Genomic DNA, 18,726 nt, shown 5'->3' with positions numbered 1-18,726 from the left:
ATTCTGCACCAAGGCTGAATTTCGGGAAAGAGACTTCAGATATAGTATTAGGGGACCACTAAGGTCTATATAAAAGCATCCAAAGAGCACCATGTCATGGGACCTTTTAAATTAATCGAGCTATTTTGAGAATCGATCAATTGGTGCCCCCCATGGTCACATTTTAAAGGAAATGTGCTTTACATCACAAAGACGGATAAAGCATCAATATGTAGGTGGTACAGTTCTACAGTTACAAAAGAGCAATGTAATCTGCTGTTAATAATTCAGTTTTGAAATACATTGTATTTTATTGATTTCCACCTTATTCGTTTACAAAAATATAAAATTATATTGCAAGTACATTATCCGTTGTATATTGATGTTCCAAACACCATGTGTAGCATGGAAATTACATAATATCCCTGAGCAATTTTTGCGTGCATGCAATTTTTGAGCATTTGTTTATGGTGTGTGTTTATTTGTGTTGTGGCCAAACGCCTGTCTGGTTGTTTGTGTGAAGGAGGTTGACGTTGCCCTCACAGATTGGCCCTCAGCAGTGTGTATGATGGAAGCCAGTCCATCTGTTATTGCAGTCAGAGAGCTGTAAGCCTGCCTGGTATAGCACTCAGTCCATCTATAAACTGTGATTTGTCGAATCTTTACGATTTCGACCTCCAATGCTGACGGTGTCCAGGTTATGCTTAGTTAGGTGAAATTGCTATTTTGGTTAATAGGGGTCAAATTAGACTTTAGTGAATTTAGTAACCGTAAGCAGTCTCCTGCCAAACTAGCTTTACACTTTTTGTTGTTTACCCTTATAAAGCTGCTAGACTTTGCTGTTGCTGCAGATGACATTACACACAGTATGTAAAATGCATAAGTAAACACAAAAGTGTAAAAATGAAAGTTAGAGTCCACACTGTACAGACCAGAAGTGTGTTTGTGCAAACAGCTGCTGGGTTGTGGTTTTCAAAGCTAGTCAGGCTGCTTTACTTAATACATGCATCTGCAGTCCCAGATTTTAGCAAGAGGTAATAACTTTGTTGGTATGTAGTAATTGCTCACTGCTGTTTAGGAGGCAATTTTGGGATTTACTCTTATTTTCTAGCAGTGACCATCTGTCGACACCAAACAATAACATGCATTGGGATTTTTTTTTTTTTTTTACTAAATATCTTCTGCAATCTGCAGTTTGAACCGTGTATTCACCCTTTTTCTGGGGTGTGCATTTGTTGGTGTTATTGTAGAGGCAAAGATAAGAAGAAAGAAAAAAAAAAAAAGGGGGGGGGGGGGGGGGGGGGGGGGGGGGGGGGGGGGGTGGGGGGGGGTTGGGGGTGTGGTTTGTTTTTTTTTTTTTTTTTGGTTTGGTTGGGGGGGGGGGGGGTGGGGGGGGGGGGGGGGGGGGGGGGGGAAGGGGGGGGGGGGGGGGGGTGGTTTTTTGGTTGGTGGGGGGGGGGGGGGGGGGGGTGGGGGGGGGGGGGGGGGGGGGGGAAAAGAAGGAAGAAAGGAAGAAGGGGGGGGGGGGGGGGGGGGGGGGGGGGGGGGGGGGGGGGGGGGGGGGGGGGGGGGGGGGGGGGGGGGGGGGAGGGGGGGGGGGGGGGGGGGGGGGGGGGGGGGGGGGGGGGGGGGGGGGGGGTGGGGGGGGGGGGGGGGCTTTTATTTGTTTTATTTTTTATGTAAATAAAATGAAAAAAAAAAAAAAAAAAAAAAAAAAAAAAAAAAAAAAAAAAAAAAAAAAAAAAAAAAAAAATAAATTTAAAATGAATAAAAAAAAAAAAAAAAAAGGGGGGGGGGAAAAAGGGGGGTTAGGTCAGTTAGAGATTCATCATGATTGTACTCTCAGTTACTGGTACTTCAACTTGCCATTTCCTACATCCATCACACAACAACAAATTAATGATGGATTATTATGTCATAGTCTGTACAGCCTATTATTAAATTTTTAGTTTCCTGTCTACACCAGCATAGATAATTTACTACATTTTAGCTGTCCCCAGAAAAAGCTTAAGTCTCTCCTTGTCCTTGTAATTTAGATCAATGGTGGTTGTAAACAGGGAAATGATGGATTAACACCACCATCTGCTAAGGAATGTGGACTGACTCTTTTGACAAACATGGCATATGATTTTTTAGGGTAAGCTATGTTCCCTGACCTCAGACTATGTCTGATATTTACTTATTTTGTGTTAACAACATGGCCATTGGCCAATCACATAATACAGGTGCTGTATCTGTTGAATGATGTATGTACATTGTTGGGATAAAGCCTGACATCCGGGGTCCCTCCCCTTCCACTATCTATTTGCAAGGGCAACATTGCTGTATCCAAGACTTATGACAGTTTTGATTGGTTTAAAGAAATACAAACAAGCCAGAGTGTTTTTTTGCCCTATCCCAGAATAGATAAGCGGTGTAGCCAGACCATGGTCTGGCAGATAGGTCTGGCAATGCAAGACTAGTCTGTTGATAACTATAAAAGTATAAAATAATGATTTAATTGTGGGTCATACATGCAACCAAAACTAATTGGGGCTGGGCAATATGGTCAAAATCTTCTATCCCGATATGTCATTTCATATCTTGATAATGATATATATCAAGATATAGCATGTTTTATTTAATCCAATTAAATAATAGTCTATATGAAATATCCGCTGGGTAAAGCCTATTTTTGTATACTACTGTGTGAATTAAATACTTGAGAAATGAAAAGTACTAAGGGCCTAATTTACTAACACTAGCGCAGTTTGCGCTGCGTCTGTTTATGCGAGTTCGGTAATAGCGCACGCTATGCTTCCACATTTTGCGTAGTATTTATCAACCCTGACACCCATCAGGCAATCAGCGTCTTTCTCCGCCCACTAGACCGTAAATTGCGCTGTAGCAAAGCGGTACTTGTGCTATGATATGGCTGAGTGCAGACTGTGATATCCCGACTGCTGATGCTATGACTGTTTGAAATGATCCTGATGCCAATATTTGTAATGTAGCGAGGAGTTTAACAACTGCTGGAATGGGATGTGAACGCTGAGTGGGAGATTCAATTTCATCTTTGATTTCTTCCAGTAACTCTAATATTGCATGGCTGCTTGATCTGTAACGCTAAATGATGTTGTGTTCACTGACAAAGTGTGATTCTTGTGTTAAAAATATTTTCAGCCTCGCCTATATCGTCTTTTGCTCAAATTACTGTTGCCATTTCACCAGCGGCATAAAGGGTCTACGAAACTTCGACTGCGGCTGGTTTAGACCTGCTTTTAAGAGCGGAGAATTTCCCCGAATAAGAGGCGCTCTTACTGACAGTCTTTGTAAATACCACGGAATACATAATTAGGTGCGCACTTTTTGCTTTCCTCCCACCTTTTTGGGTGGAACTCCCACTTTCCCCACGACCCTCCCACGAACGCATATTGAAAGCGCAACTTGTCTCTTCTCGCTCATGTGGCAGACAATCTGCGATTTTACCCAAGTGCGCCCTGTTTGTAAATAGCCTGCATCGGTTACGTCCGTCTTTGCGACCAATTAGCGCCTGGAAACAGGCGCAAACGGCTTGATAAATCTACCCCTGAGTATTTTCTCATTTTATTCAGAACTTTAGTGCAAAATGAACATAATGCAAGGATCAGAACCAAAAGTTTCGTCCAACTGGCTTAAATATTGCCATAATGCAGTTCAGCCGCTGGTTTAGAAAAACGGTATAGAAAAATCTGAATCAGAAAATCATTTATTGCTGATTCAGTAACACTTACAAGGAATTATATAGGATATATATTTTTATATTTTGTTTTGACGATATTTATCTTGATATAGCGCAGCCCTACTAATGGTAATTCCTGAGCTGTTGGCTTCTTAATATTGCTAGAAAGTGGACATTGGTGTACATGTTTGTGAAAGGTTTATCACTCACTTTTCTTCCTCTACACTACATGTGATGCCTCCAAGGTAGTTACATTTGTATGTTATGATACACAGCAGGACCTGAATGCAAGTCTTGGCAGTAAAAAGTGAAAACAATTCAGGGGGACTGTGCATAATATGCCAGATCTCTTCAGCTGACTTTCTTCTTTTCTTAAACACCGTTTTAGGAAAGACGCATGTAGGCAGACAATCATGATGTGAATTCTTTTGGCTGTAATTTGGAGCTCTACTAATATTGTTGGTAGTACATATGGACAAATGGTATGCACTGTGCTTCAGTTTTTACAAGCCTGCAGTTTTCCTTTTCTGCAACCTCACAAACATTTTTGTTGTATGATTAGACAGAAATAGCACTGCTGTATCAAACAAGGAATGCTTTATATTTGGTTTTAAATCTTGTTGATAATTGTAATGGTGGAGGTGGAACACTGCAAAGAATATTTCTGACACGTGTGGATGTGACTGGGCGTCTGCTGATGATCACGCTCCTCTGCAAAAGTTCCTTTCTGTATTGCTGACTCCAGCTGCCACATAAATGCTGCGCCCTTCATGTATTGGTTCTTTTTTCTAGCACCCAGTAGCATTCATTCAAAACATTGGAGTCATCTGTCAAGAGTGTGAATTTGTGAGTTGTACGTCCAAGCCTTGTGACAAGATTTAATTTCTTCTTGAGAATACTTAATTTCTGTTCTAGGTTTTTTTGGTTAATATGTAACTATATTTGAGATTCAGGCATGTCCATAAAAATGGATATCTGATATACAATTTATACCTTTTCATATTGTTTTGCTGTTGGTAAATGGCTACCACTTAGGATGTTTGCTTCTGTCTGAGGTCATTTGCCCTTGCAAATAGATAGTGGAAGGGGAGGGACGCCGGATGTCAGGCTTTATCCCAACAATGTACATCCATCATTTAACAGATAGAACTGCATCTGTGTTGTGTGATTGGCCAATGCTGTAACACAAAATAAGTATTTACAGAGATAGTCTGAGGTCAGAGAACATAGCTTACCCTAAAGCTTCCTCCCGAACTAACAAAAATAGGTTTTGTTTGCTTTAGGATGTAGGATGCTCAGCTTACATGTGTACAACTTACACCTTGTGATCGCTATGTTGGCGTTAGTAGTTGAGTGTTATGGTTGACATGAATGAAGCCAATGGACTGTCTTGCTTAGGATGTAAGTAGAAGTGTGTGTTTGTGTGTGTCAGGTCAGGGCTTGATTAGAGCAGCAGGGCGTCGCTGTCATGTCCAGCTGCTCTTTCCCGAAATGTGCCATGACACACAGCAAGACATCCAGTGAATGATCCACCAGCAAAGAGAAAAACACTGCTCTGAAATTTATGAGACATATGGCATGTTGCTTTATAAGTCCCTGAGCAGCCACTGACAGACCTGTAGTCAGACAACTCACAGGTTGTGATATTTCCTTGTTTAAAAGCAGAGGAATAAACCCAAAACTTTCTGAGGACAGAGTGAAGCTTTGACATGAACTCTAGACAAGTTGGCAAGGAGCAGCTGTTTGTTAAGTATTGACTAGGAAAAAGAGATGCCACTATTCGTGCATTCTAACTTTGTAACACACATCTATCTACTTAATTTGTACTTGCAGTGAATTTACCCTGTGTGGGATCAATCAAGTTTATCTTATCTAGCAGTGTTTGCTTGGACTTTGTTGCTGTATTTTTTTTTTTACCAGGTTTCACTAAACTTTTATCTTCTCTTACCCCCAGTCACCCCTGATCTGTTCCCGGAAATACCCCTGGTGCCGTCCCTTCCTGCAATATTGTCGGCACGAGCCAGCTCCGTCCCTCAGAAGCCCCGGAGGCGCAGAAGCAGCGGAAGTGACAGTGCTGCCAGGCCCCGGCCGTCGCGCTCAGCCCCCAGGCCAGGCCCCAGCAGAGGCAGCATGGAGGTGGGCATGCGCGTGGTGCGTGGCCTGGACTGGAAATGGGGAAACCAGGATGACGGCGAGGGCCACGTAGGAACTGTGGTGGAGATCGGGCGGCAGGGCAGCACTACCACGCCAGACAAGACAGTGGTGGTGCAGTGGGACAGCGGCACACGAACCAACTACCGCACTGGCTACCAGGGTTCCTTTGACCTGCTGCTTTATGATAACGCTCAAATTGGTAAGCACTCATGACTACACTACTAAATACTGGGCCAACTAGAGCTGATTCTAGTTTGAAATGTGCAAGTGCAAATATGATAGCCGAGTTTTTGATACGATCAAGACATATTTTGGTTGTTATCCAATAATAATTTAAGTTTGAGACTACAGGTGTGATGAGATCTCGCGATATTAAGACGTGACGATATTTTTCGTCGAGGTGAACAGTTGTCCCCCGACGTCAGTACACACTAGCACACCAGCATGGCGGTGTCTGGCTTTGACCTCGAAATTAGCATAGAAGATCCCGTGACCACGTTACAGGGTACCGCTGATCTCTCTCGCACAAGGCGCGTATCTGCCGCCCGGCAGCAGTACAGTGTGGCTGCTGGCTCGCGTGAGCGCTCTCTCTTTTTTATTCTCTCTGTCTTTTTTAAAATAAGTTTGAAAGCCGACAGCAAAGCCTAAGTTTACATTTAATTATATTAAACCCAGATCAAATGTTCTCTCCTCATCTTAAAATGGTCATAAAATCGATAGTAGAGTAGCTACTTCCTTGTTTACTGCTGCAATGAATGAAATGCAGAGGAGGAGAAAAGAGCATCTGTCTCCACAGAGTGATGGTTATTCAACTGCAGGAAACATAGTTAGTGCCCAAAGGTCTCATCTACTGCCAGAAAACGTGGACGTGCTCATATTCCTTAAAAAGAACATGACCATTTCTTAGGCTGAGCAGTGTATAATGCTTGAAGACAAAAATTGTCAGTCTCTGTTTGCACTTTGATTATTGAGAGTACTACTTTGATTATGGTTTGCACTTGGAAAAAAAACCCTGAAGTCAATCATTTTTGTTATTTTTACGGTTTTCATTTTTTATTTGAGGAAACTAAAGTAGTTCAGTTAGAAGGTCACACACAGCTTCAATTAGAAGTTATAAGCTCACGCTGCAGTTACTAGGTCTGTAGAAGTTATTTATACAGGAGAGAAGTCATTTGAGTTTGTGGCGAAACCTTTCACAGTGCTCCTTTTTCATTTTGTGACTTTCGATTGAATAAAAGACTATTTTTCCAGTCCTATTTTGTCATTGAAGTTTTCTTTTAAAATAGTGTTACAATCTCTTCTCGCTCTCGTAAACCCAATATCGTGTGTCCTCTTGTGAGCTGAGTGTCTAGTCACACCCCTGTTTGATACCCAATACAGGTGTTTGTTGTTTCCCGTGAATTATTGTCAGTTAAATGTATTTTTAATAAAAAAATAAATAAAAAAAGATAAGTTCAGCCTTTCTATCTAATCAATTTGCAGCTTCCTGCATGCTCTTGATCATAAAAAAACAGAAGAATCCCATACTAAAATTCACATGCCTACTTTTTGCTGCTGGGGTCATGAAAATTTGGGACCTTAAAATGTGGCCATTGGCTGGAGAAGAATGAGAACCCTGCCTTAACCTCATCCAAGCATCATCATCCTAGAGTTTTACAGCCCGATGATCAAATTCAGCGCAAATAATCAGCTATTAACACTCACACAGCCTTCACAAAGCCCAGTTTAAGTAGCATGGTACAGGAAAGACTATATCTCTCATCACCAGCCATCCAGCTCTATTCTGGACTTGAATGACACGTACAATAGTGCAGAACTCATTAGCATTTTGCTCCATTTAAAGCGACATTTTTCTGCCTCAGAAGCTTGCCCTTCAATTAATGGAGCGAAAGAAGAGGAATAGAAGAGATGAGGAGCTAAGGGGGTGGTGGCTATTTTTGTCAGGATGTTTGTGCCTCAGTTCCTCCACGTCTCATGATATGAGCTACTATGATAACTAACATTGGTAAGGACATGGCATATGCCTTGACTGCTTCAGTTACTTGCATATGGGAGACATAGTTTGTTTACATCTTAAACCTCAGGCATGTTCAATTTATAACCCCACTCACCACTTCTCTTTCCCTTCCAGGCGTGCGTCACTCCAATATCATCTGTGACAGCTGCAAGAAGCATGGCATCATGGGAATGCGATGGAAGTGCAAGGTGTGCTTCGACTATGACCTGTGCACCCAGTGTTACATGAACAACAAACACGACCTGAGCCACGCTTTTGAGCGCTACGAGACGGCACACTCCCAGCCGTGAGTACTGTACTGCCACTTCCCCAGCACAATTGATCCTCATTTCAATTCTAATTATGGTGGCTTCCATTACAATGTCTCTGTTCGAGTAGCTTGCTCTGTTCTAATCCAGTTCGACTCATAGGAGATAAGACCTTATTATTGTTGTTTCCTCCAATTAACTTTCATTAGACTGGTGTCTGTCTACACAGGCCAACAGTTCAAGGTAGGGCTTTTACAGCAATATCATCAGGTATTCCACTTTTCTACATGTCTGCTAGATTTGCAAAGTTTCAAATATAAAACTAATATATTGCCTGGTTGTGGTCAGGACCTCTTGTCAGTTACCTTTCCAGATATTATCAGGGTTTATTTTCAAAAGACTGTATTTTTAAATGAATGGCTAGCCTTAAGTCAACTTGGGCAAAGCACACTTGGACTAGCTGATTCCAAGTGTATCCAGATTAACTGGAGTGAGTTCTCCCTTCAGAATCCACTCTTCTGCATCAGTTCACAGTAAAGCTCCAAACTGCTTCAGGCACTGTCTGAATGTCAGCTGGATGGCCTGTTCTCATTTTAACGAGGTGATATGTATGACCCAGATTTCTTCTATAGTTTAACCTGGTCCAGGTCCAACACCAAGTTCCATTTATTTTCCTGTGCCTGCTGTCCAGTAAGTGGTGGAAATGGGGGCAAGAATTGATAATTGTTACTCTTTTGCTTCGGTTTGAATACATCTTCTAGTTAGCTATTAGGTGCAAGAGTGGTAGTGGTTATCATTTTTTTCTAAAGAGATTGCAAAACAATGATTTGATCCAGTCAGGATAAGCCAAAAGTGTATATCCATTAAAACCCCCAATATGTAGGATTTGGGAATTTCTGACTTCGACTCCAGGTGGTTGTATCAAAAACAACACAGACAGCATGACACGTTGAACATGTCATTGAAATGGTTTCATTTATACAGCAGTGCAACAAATGAATTGTTATACCCTTAGCTCCAAATCTTGACCTGGTCATGACTTGAATCCAGTATTCCTTGCCACCTCTCTGCTGTTTTTGTTGAACTTCCTGCTATTATTTTCTGTGATTACATTCTCACTAGATATGAGAAATGTATTTTTGACCTGAAAAAGATTTTGATTTTGAAAGTCATTTTTGACTTTGGTTGAGTCCACATTTGATTATGGACCATTTTAACTCTGAAGGTTGGGGTGGATATTGGACCTGCGCACCAATTACAGATTTGGGCTTTAAGTGAAACCTGGCCTGCAGCAGTCATTTAGCATTCTGACAGTAGATGGAATCTCATTTCGTCTCGAACACCAGTTTCTCTTCAGGTATTGATTTGTCATTGATGCCTAAATGTTTGGCTCAGCAGTGTCCATCATTGGGGGCCAAGCAGCGAAACATGTCAATATCCGCCATGTTGGACCTTCCGTCATATTGGATTTGATCAAAAACACAAAAAAGTTTTCACAGGTCACAAAATTGGTCCAATTTTCACAAAACTTGGCACAGATGAGGTGTGCCCATTTCATAGTTAATAATCTAGGCTTTCATTTGCATTGGCTGTCACCACATAGTCAGTGTTGAGCTCATCTGGTAGTATTAGAATGGCCACATAGCGGTTGGATATTTACAGTAGGAGACTTGAGGCAGAGGTACGGTGCAGATCAACATGTGTTTATTTCACCGACAATTAACACAAAAGTGGAAGCCATGATCGCAACAAACAAACTGAAACAAACTAAACAATTATACAAAATACAACAAACACATTAAATACAATACTACTTCCCTACTGTTTCTCAATTTACTTGCATTATGTCACCTGATATAATCAAACCTCATTAGTCTGAACAATTCATCAAAGTACAGTTAATTAAAGTACTCAAACACCCCTTCGCTACTTGAAACATGGTATCTCCTGGAACCTTTAAAATGGGGCTCGATAGCCTGGGGACTCTTTTAGCCCGAGAGGAGACCCAACAAAGGTGAATTACTTGAACACAAACATTTTACTATTGCAGAAGCAGCAACTGTTCACCTGCATTCAATTAATCAGGAAAAGAGCACCATACTGCACATATAGGTAACCAAACGTATAGGTAAAAGCAAACTGAGTACATGTGTCTCTCTTGACAGGGCTGGCCTCCAATCAACACCAGCTGCAACCTCCACAAAACAGATTAATATTATCCAATAAACATTCAAAACTGTGCCTCATTTCATTAACCCGTAACATAATGAGCTACAGCGTACTAATGCTGCAAAATACTGTATTAGTGATGAAGAGGACCTTCATTACAGGTAGTGAAGAAGAAACAAGTGAATGTCTGCGGATTGTGCATGACAAATCAGAAGAAAGATATTTGATCAGTGTATTTCACTGCTCATCATATTAACATGAAATTGTCTATTCATAATATTCAGTCCTTGCCGTCTCTCTTCATCCTTTCATCAAAGACATCTTTCCATAATCTCAGTGAAAATGGAATTGTGATTGTCCCCCAGCAGTGGGAGAGACGGAACATGTGGGAGAACATCACATGAAAGCCACTTCTTTTCTCATCAGATAAATGAAAGTGAAGAACACTCTACAGTGTTCAATGTTTTTTAAACCAAGGACCTCTTAACTGAAGGAGAGACGGTACTGTTTTTTTAGTGCATAGAATACTAAGCTGTCAAAATAATAATTTTTGCTGTGATTTTATGAATATTTTAATGTTAAACATACATGTGGCACAGTGATTCCTTAGGATTAACTGTATCTGTGGATGGCTACCTTAGTGACTATCTTACCCATAGGCCAGAAAGCCTATCATCAGTGGGGGGTTTATATTTGCTGATAATGTTAGATTCATGTTAAGACATTTTAATTTGAAAAAACTTTCAAAAATTAACAATAATTTGGAGGTCCCGCTGCAGTGACTCTGAGGACCCCCTAGGCTCCCTATCTCTGCTCTACAGTATGTGGTGCTAAACATACAGGGCTTCTTTATTTCCAGACCACACTGACCCATATTTCACTGACAGCTTTTCAAAAGACTAATTTATAGTCTGGCAGTCATATGACACACTTGATATTTGCCTGGAAAGACACTTTTGGTTTGGTTTCATAATGAGTGGGGCTTGTTGTTGTTGTTGATTTATGTAAGGAGACTGCGGTTTGGGCTTAGCATAGTTAACAGGGACTCTTTTCATGTGGACCAAGCATGTGTTGGGTTTAATGTTAAGCAGGGTGGATCTATTTGTAGTTCATAGACATACTGTAGGCAGAAACTTTGTCGGTATCCTGAGGGGGGCACTGAGAAGTTGTCAACACTATAAATGGCTGCAGCTCACTGACACTCAAGCTGCACCATCACTAACATGGTGTGAGACCTGAGCCGGATGTACAATAACGTTACATAAGTGTTCCTTTGTAATTACAACAGATTTACAACTGGATTAGCGTGCAGACATTCTCAGCTGTGTGCAGATTAGCTTGTTAACATTTTCAATTACCTAGATGACATGTATTAGATAGCAGGTGTTGGATATGGAGTGAATCAAGGTGCAATTATATGTGCTGCTCACAAAGCATTACAATTATTGTATTATTTGACGCTGTTGTGTGTTCTCTCAAAACACATTAGGGCATTACTGTAAATCTTTAGGATATGAGGTTATTATAGATTATATTTTATATTGTTGCAATGTCATTTTTCTTATCCAAATACTGTGAGGCTATACTGTACTGTAGATAACTGTTTAGTAGGACTGGGTTTAAAAAAAAACAAAAAAAACAACAACATGATTTTCCGATTTAAATTGATTTTCATTTGAATGATCCAAAATAGATTTATAAAATCCAAGAATCGATCTTTGTCTGTATCTTATGAAACTAGAAGACCTAAGGAATCCATTGGTACCAACTATGTTATCTTTTCAGGAAAGGGGTTAAATAACACTCCAAAGTTAGGCTACATTTTGGTAAGGGAGAAACTGGCATGGCCCTTTTTTTTAAAGGGGTGCCTCGGTCACCTTAAGATAGCTGCACTTTATTGTGTGTTCATGTTAAATTAAAAGTGCATTAATGTAACTGCCTTGGGGTCAGTTCTTAATGTAAACATTGATAATTTTAAGATTGCAGCAGGTTAGAGGGAACCTTGTACAATTGTAGAATCTCTTTCCTAATTGAAATCGAATCGGAAATAAAATTCAATCGGGAAAAAATGTTTTCAGGACCTTGCTAATCGGAATCGAATCAATTCGGAAAATCACTGACAATACCTAGCCCTACTGTTCAGTGTTCTGAATGGCTGCATTTTGTTAATACAAATAAGTTTACGCTACATTGAGACGTGTGTCCATGCTGAAAGTACTGAGGGCAGCGTATGTTTATGAGGAGATGGTTGGTATGCAGCTTGTTAATTGGCTCTTCAACACAAACAACACACACACGCAGTTCTGGGGAACACATCGGGTCAACTCGATGCCTAATCCTTCACTTGCACATCAAGCTCCACTGCTCCACCTGACCTTCTCAGTTCAGGTGGAGCAGTAGTACACAACAGTAGTACTCACGTTTAATGCACATCCAACCCAACCCGACTACTGGCCTGCAGTGTTTTCCAGTGCTTTCTTGGTCTTCTAGTCAGAATTGCCTGGAATTTCACCTGAATTTGGTTGTAGTGGGCTAACTGCTAACTTCTCGTCTGTGTCATGTATGTAGAGGGTTTTAGTGCTTTAGTAGGTAAAGTGTGGACTAAGCAGAGTTTTTAAACATAAGACAATGAATGCTTTGAAAGATGTGTCTGATTAAACTTGGTCCGCTCTTGCCTGGATTTTTATTTTTCGTAAAGGTTAAGGTACCATAAACACATTACAGTAAGTACAGTAAATGCAAACAGGGTTGACCCCAACTGGTGTCATTACACTAACTTGTAGCCTTACTGTATTTCAGTCACCACTTTTTATGTAAATCCTTATTTATGTGTGTTTTGGTGCTTTTGATTTCTACGTACAAATGCTAATTCTGTTTATTCCACTGCCTTTTTCAAACAGTAAAAATAACCCTTGGCTGACTGTTGACTTCAGCCGTCCGTCGTGTCAGTAGGTGTAGGTTATCTTGTCCTGATCCTGTCTGGGTGCAGGGGTGACATTTGGCCGAGCAAGATTAGAAATCTTGATCCCTTGACAGAGCTGTTGTCTCTCTCAGAGTAGCTAACATGTCAAACACTGAGGTTGTTTATAGGGACATCTGTCAGTTCACATCATCTTTACTGCTGTAAATAATAGTAAAAATATTAGTCTTTCCTCTTACTAACCAGCTCTTCCGTCATAAACAGTACTACTCTTGGTGTATTTTCTGTCAGTCCTTCAAGTCTGAGCTAAATCAGCTCTGTGCCATCAGGAAATTGGCACAGCATGCTACATTCTCTCCGTGACCCTTAATACTACAAGTTCAAGAAGTCTGCTACTGATATCTGCTAGTTGGGCTCACCACAGTTGTACCATTTATATCCTGAATTCCTCAAATAAAAAAGGGAATAAAAGCAACACAACCATTAATACATTGAAGCAATGCAGAAAAATGTGTTTGTACAGACCCTATGTACAGCATTTGTTTTCCTGTTTCTCCATTTATATAGTACATATATTTAGACATTTACATATGCAAGCATGTGCATGCTCTATACTTTGCCCTGAGGTGGCCTACTCTGCTGTACAGGGATTAGGCTCAAAGCTCTGTTTACAGATACACAACGTTCTCAGAAAGAGACTTGTCCAAGCCCAGTCCCACACTGAGATAGTTGGCTCTCAGAACCAAATGTACTGATCTTTCCCATTAACCTGGAAAATCTGGCCAGTGACACGGGATGAAGTTAGTTAAGGCTAACTTTAAGGAAAGCCCCAGAGATTGAAAAACGTGTGGGAGCAGTAAAGCCTCTATGTGGCTCCCTGAGGACGACAGCTCTCACAAGGCTTTTTTTCTTTTGATCACATTGGATTCTATATGACTTTGAGTCTATCCAAAAAGCTGTTCGGTTTAAATGGAAGCTGGGGTTTGATCTCGTCAAGAAAGTATGGGAATAGGCAGCTCCTTTGCAACAAGATCTGATCAAATCTTCACCATAAGGTATGTCAGATTATGAGGATGTGACTGTCTCACCTGAGTGTCTGAATCTGTAATTGCAGTTGAGGCTGTTGGTCAGTGTGCTAGATAGTAGAGTGTTAATGACGGCAGCTAGGCATAGGTTTTCTCAATGTGTGTTTCTGATCTTAGCTGTTCACAGTCCTGAAATCCTATCACTTGTCTTACGTAGAATATATCCTGCTTATTTCATGACCATTTGTGGAAGAACTACCACAACTACCCCTTAGTTCAGTAAACTAATGAGAAGAAGTATTTTAGGGCAAAGGACGCACATATCATGAACGCGGGATAACATGAAACGTGTAGCACTGTGGACATTATGTATTATGTCCAGAAATGATAAATGTAAACAAAAGCAAGCTTGTGTACATGGAAACTCCTCAAGGTACCTTTTAGTCAGTTGTCAGGAGATCACAGCAACTTGATTTGTCTTAAACTCAATGTACAGTAGCCATTTTCTTTTTCTTTGTGAATAATGAAGTACTGTGAATGTATTTGCTCGGAAATATAGTGATACTGCATATTTTCTGGCTTTTGGGTCTGCCTAGGTTTGCCACAGATCCAAAGCTGTTACATGTTTTGTTGTGGTTTTAATATGCATACTTGAACCAAGTTTTGTATTAAGGGATTCATATCAAGTCTTTAAATTGTCTTAGATGGTCCATAGAGCAGTTTGTTCAGCTGTGTCTCCATGCTCTTATCATAGAGTGAGCTTGGCACCAAGGCAGAACCTCCCGCGGATCATCCTCAAAGGAATCTTCCAGGGGGTTAAAGTGGTTCGTGGACCTGACTGGGACTGGGGCAACCAAGACGGTGAGTGGTGTGTGTGGGGGGACTGTTCTTAACCACTAACTTGGTGCTGCCGACTCAGCAGGCCCCCTACCTTTTTGAGTGTGGCGCTGTACTTCTTCAAAGTGTTTCACCATCCACAACCCATAATAACATTCTAACCTCACGTCTCATTAACCCTTGAAGTGTCGTGTAAGTATGTGTCTGCGTGGATTGTTATTGCCAGTGACTCATCTGAGTCTGTTCCACAGATGTCTGCGAGTGTCTATACAGAGCCCTTCCATAACATTTATCTTCTTTGTTTTTCTTTGTCCAACCCTATGTAGTGGCATAAACTGAGAAACCCCTTTCACTTAAAATATAGTCTATGTTGCAAGAGAATGTATATTGTATCTTTTTGTGGCTTCCATGAATGTCTGCAGTTTTTCATTATATGTCAAACTTCAAATCTACACTGTTGCTATGCTCTCTTTCAGATACAGACAGCCTGCACTGGCTGATGTTTGGAATAGTTTAAATAATTGAAAGCAATCTTCCACATTAGTGGGCTTAATTAAAGCCCTTAAATGTTCCCTTTAGGGAAAAAGGGAATGCTAATATGTCTTTATGTTTCCTGGTCTGGGGTCATCGTTGTCTCTGAGAATAGCAACGCTCCCTTTTCTGGGCTAGAGCGAATGAGTCAAAATGTCCTTTTGGTGTCTTTGAAATCAGCGCCCTGGGGTTGGTTAAGTCACTCATCAGGCTTAAATGGTGTATGCGGTAAGCCGTACAGGCAGATCTGAGCATGCTCAGAAGCCCCCGGCCCACCATGTAGTCTTACGGGTCACTGGTTTAGCCGGTGTGGTCAGGCACTGTGGCAGCTTAATGACTTTAATGGTTTAACAAGAGTTTTCTTACATCATTAAACCTGATGTATAGATCTGAAACCATCCTGTGAAGGGTTTTATTGTTTAATGGTGATTCTTATTTTTTTTTCCTTCCTTTTGATGTTTTTGTGTTTGAATCAAGAAGGGGAATTGTGTTTCGTCAGGTCTGTGATATATGAAGAAACCATTAAGGACTGAGCTGGCTCTAGAAAATGGAAGTGAATGGCACTCGTCAGCTTATGTCTCTACAGGAAAAATCTTTCTCTCACACTTCTGTGTCTGCCATCTCCTTGTCTCATATGCTTGCCAAATTTGACCATGGATGATTACATGTGTACTCGCACATTTTTCTCCTTTCTAACAAACTCAAAATCAAAACACTGTTTATGTGATGACTTTTCTTTCTTTAATGAGCTGGTTTTTCTTTCACTGCCTTTATCTCCTCCTTTTCCCACACACTGATGCATTATTGTTTATTGCATATTTGTGTGTGTGTGTGTGTGTGTAGGCGGGGAGGGTAAGGTTGGGAAGGTAGTGGACATTCGCGGCTGGGACACAGAGTCTGGTCGCAGTGTGGCCAGCGTCACCTGGTCTAATGGCACCACCAATGTCTACCGAATGGGCCACAAAGGCAAGGTAGACCTCAAATACGTGTCTGACGGCCAAGGGGGCTTCTATTACAAAGACCACCTACCAAAGCTCGGTAAGACAGACTGATTCCTGTTTCAAAGTATGCTTGAAGTCATTTTCTTTTCTCAGTAGTCACTTCTTACTGATGAAGTGGAGCTCAGCCCTCCACTTCATCCTCAACCTAGACATAATTTCTGTCTGATGTAGGAATTGGTTAATCAAAAACTTGTTGGGTGGTAGTTTGCCCATGTTTTGTGGTATTGTTGCATGACATTTTTTAAACATTACAGCTATGTGGATATGAATGTCTGCAGAAACCATGTTGACTTCAAAAACAAACTTCAAAAACCTTCATTCAAGTCTCCAATATAACACCTGTCCTTCCAGGAGAGCACGCAGAGCTGCAGCGCCAGGAGAGTGCTGACGGCCACTCCTTCCAGCAGGGTGACAAGGTCAAATGTCTCTTGGAGGTGGATATCCTGCGACAGATGCAGGAGGGCCACGGAGGATGGAACCCCAAAATGGCTGAGGTATGAAAGTTTTCTCTTCTGCCAGAAGGACAAATCACACAATTCCAAACATATTAACACAATAGGCAGCTTTACATTACATTACCCTGTTGAGTTCCTCTGTAATGTAAGTAAGTATATAGTGTTTTTTTTTTTTTTTAGTTGCAATGAACTCGTTGTACTTTTGTGCATAGTATGTACTCTTTATGTTTTAGACAAACATGGCCTCACAGTCAAAACACATGTGCCTCTTGAGCCTGGCATACAGACTATTTATACAAGTGGCTCAGATGGACGTTAGCGTTCAACAGAGTGAAAGGAAACAGAGCATCCAACTCTCAAATCACAGCTGCTAAAGGGAACATTTAGGTCACAGCCATGCAGAGGGAGACCCTGGGTGACACAGCCAATTTATGTTTGCAGTACATTTGCCGGATCGGGACTGTTCATAGAATCACTGACCGAGGAGATGTCAGAGTCCAGTACAGCAACAACATCCGCTGGACTTTCCATCCTGGGGCCCTCACCAAGGTAATGAGTTAGAGATAAGTTTCTGCCAGAGGACCTGACAGTAGGATCTTACATGGTTCCAAACTTTAACAGGAGTGTAGTTGTGTTATCAGTATGTTTTCAGATAATTTTAATAGCTTAACAAGTGTGTTAACAATTTGTCTATCTTTATTTCCACTAGGTGAACACTTTTGGAGTTGGCGAACTAGTAAGAGTATTGGAGGACATCGAGAGCGTGAAGAGACTACAGGCTGGCCATGGAGAGTGGACAGACAGCATGGCTCCTGTATGCTCATTTAGCCTGATAGTACTAACTCTTCATGGTATTTCAGCATTAGTTATTAAGGCTGAATTCATGCCAAACTGTAGAGGCAGAGGTGTGGACTCGAGTCAGACTTGTGTCATGAATCTTTAGACTAAGGTCATGATGACTTGAAAAAATCAGAAAAGTCTTGTAACTCTAACTTTCTCACCAATGACTCATGACTTAATTTAGACTTAAGCCTTTTGATTTGGAATGACCAACCAATGATTTATTATGAGTTAATATATTTATTTACTATACTAACTCAACTTTGGGGAAGGGTGTATCGTAACTTGTTTAGGACTTTAAAGGTCCCATGACATGGTGCTCTTTGGATGCTTTTATATAGACCTTAGTGGTCCCCTAATACTGTATCTGAAGTCTCTTTCCTGAAATTCAGCCTTGGTGCAGAATTACAGCCAGCCAATAGACGAGTGCTTAGGGCCGTCTACAAATTACAACACCGAAAAGCGATACAACAAAAATATTTATTAATTTAATTTTTTTTTAAGTAAGTGCTGTAGTATAACTAGCAGGAGACAAGTTATAATTGAGGTACGTTTGGAGACATTACCTTAATTAATGTAAACGGCCCTAAGCACTCTACGTTTTATGAGTGCATAACCTATTTGTACTAGTGTAGAAGTTTGGTATCATTTCGGGCATTATTAGTGGGGTAACTTACGAGATACAAACCTGGATCCATTAGCCCCTGCGCTAAGCTATTCAGCTGATAACGCTAACTCTCCCAATTTTCGACCCAGGTGAAAAAAGCTTCTGGGGGGGTGTTTGGCTCGAGGTCATGGTGCAAAGGACCCTAGGGTGAAATTACTCCGAGCCATCACTTTAACACTGCAC

General features: G+C 41.1%; 1 protein-coding gene across 6 annotated transcripts in view; it reads left to right on the top strand.

Annotated features, from left to right (window-relative positions):
• The window catches only part of mib2 (MIB E3 ubiquitin protein ligase 2), a 49,122-nt gene that overhangs the window by 7,098 nt on the left and 23,298 nt on the right, over nt 1-18,726 (top strand). For 5 of the 6 annotated variants that reach the window (XM_039801705.1, XM_039801703.1, XM_039801706.1 and 2 more), the window contains 7 exons: nt 5,634-6,032; nt 7,965-8,136; nt 14,967-15,073; nt 16,424-16,618; nt 16,933-17,075; nt 17,478-17,585; nt 17,746-17,850. In XM_039801705.1, coding sequence (XP_039657639.1) covers nt 5,810-6,032; nt 7,965-8,136; nt 14,967-15,073; nt 16,424-16,618; nt 16,933-17,075; nt 17,478-17,585; nt 17,746-17,850 — 1,053 coding nt within the window. In that variant the 5' untranslated portion in view covers nt 5,634-5,809. Of the gene's footprint in view, nt 1-5,633; nt 6,033-7,964; nt 8,137-13,262; nt 14,243-14,966; nt 15,074-16,423; nt 16,619-16,932; nt 17,076-17,477; nt 17,586-17,745; nt 17,851-18,726 lie in introns of those variants that run through there. The other variant, XM_039801707.1, reaches the window with a different exon arrangement.

The sequence above is a fragment of the Perca fluviatilis genome, chromosome 5 (assembly GCF_010015445.1).
Source record: "Perca fluviatilis chromosome 5, GENO_Pfluv_1.0, whole genome shotgun sequence".
Lineage (NCBI taxonomy): Eukaryota > Metazoa > Chordata > Actinopteri > Perciformes > Percidae > Perca > Perca fluviatilis.
This window is presented reverse-complemented; position numbering and strand designations above follow the sequence as displayed.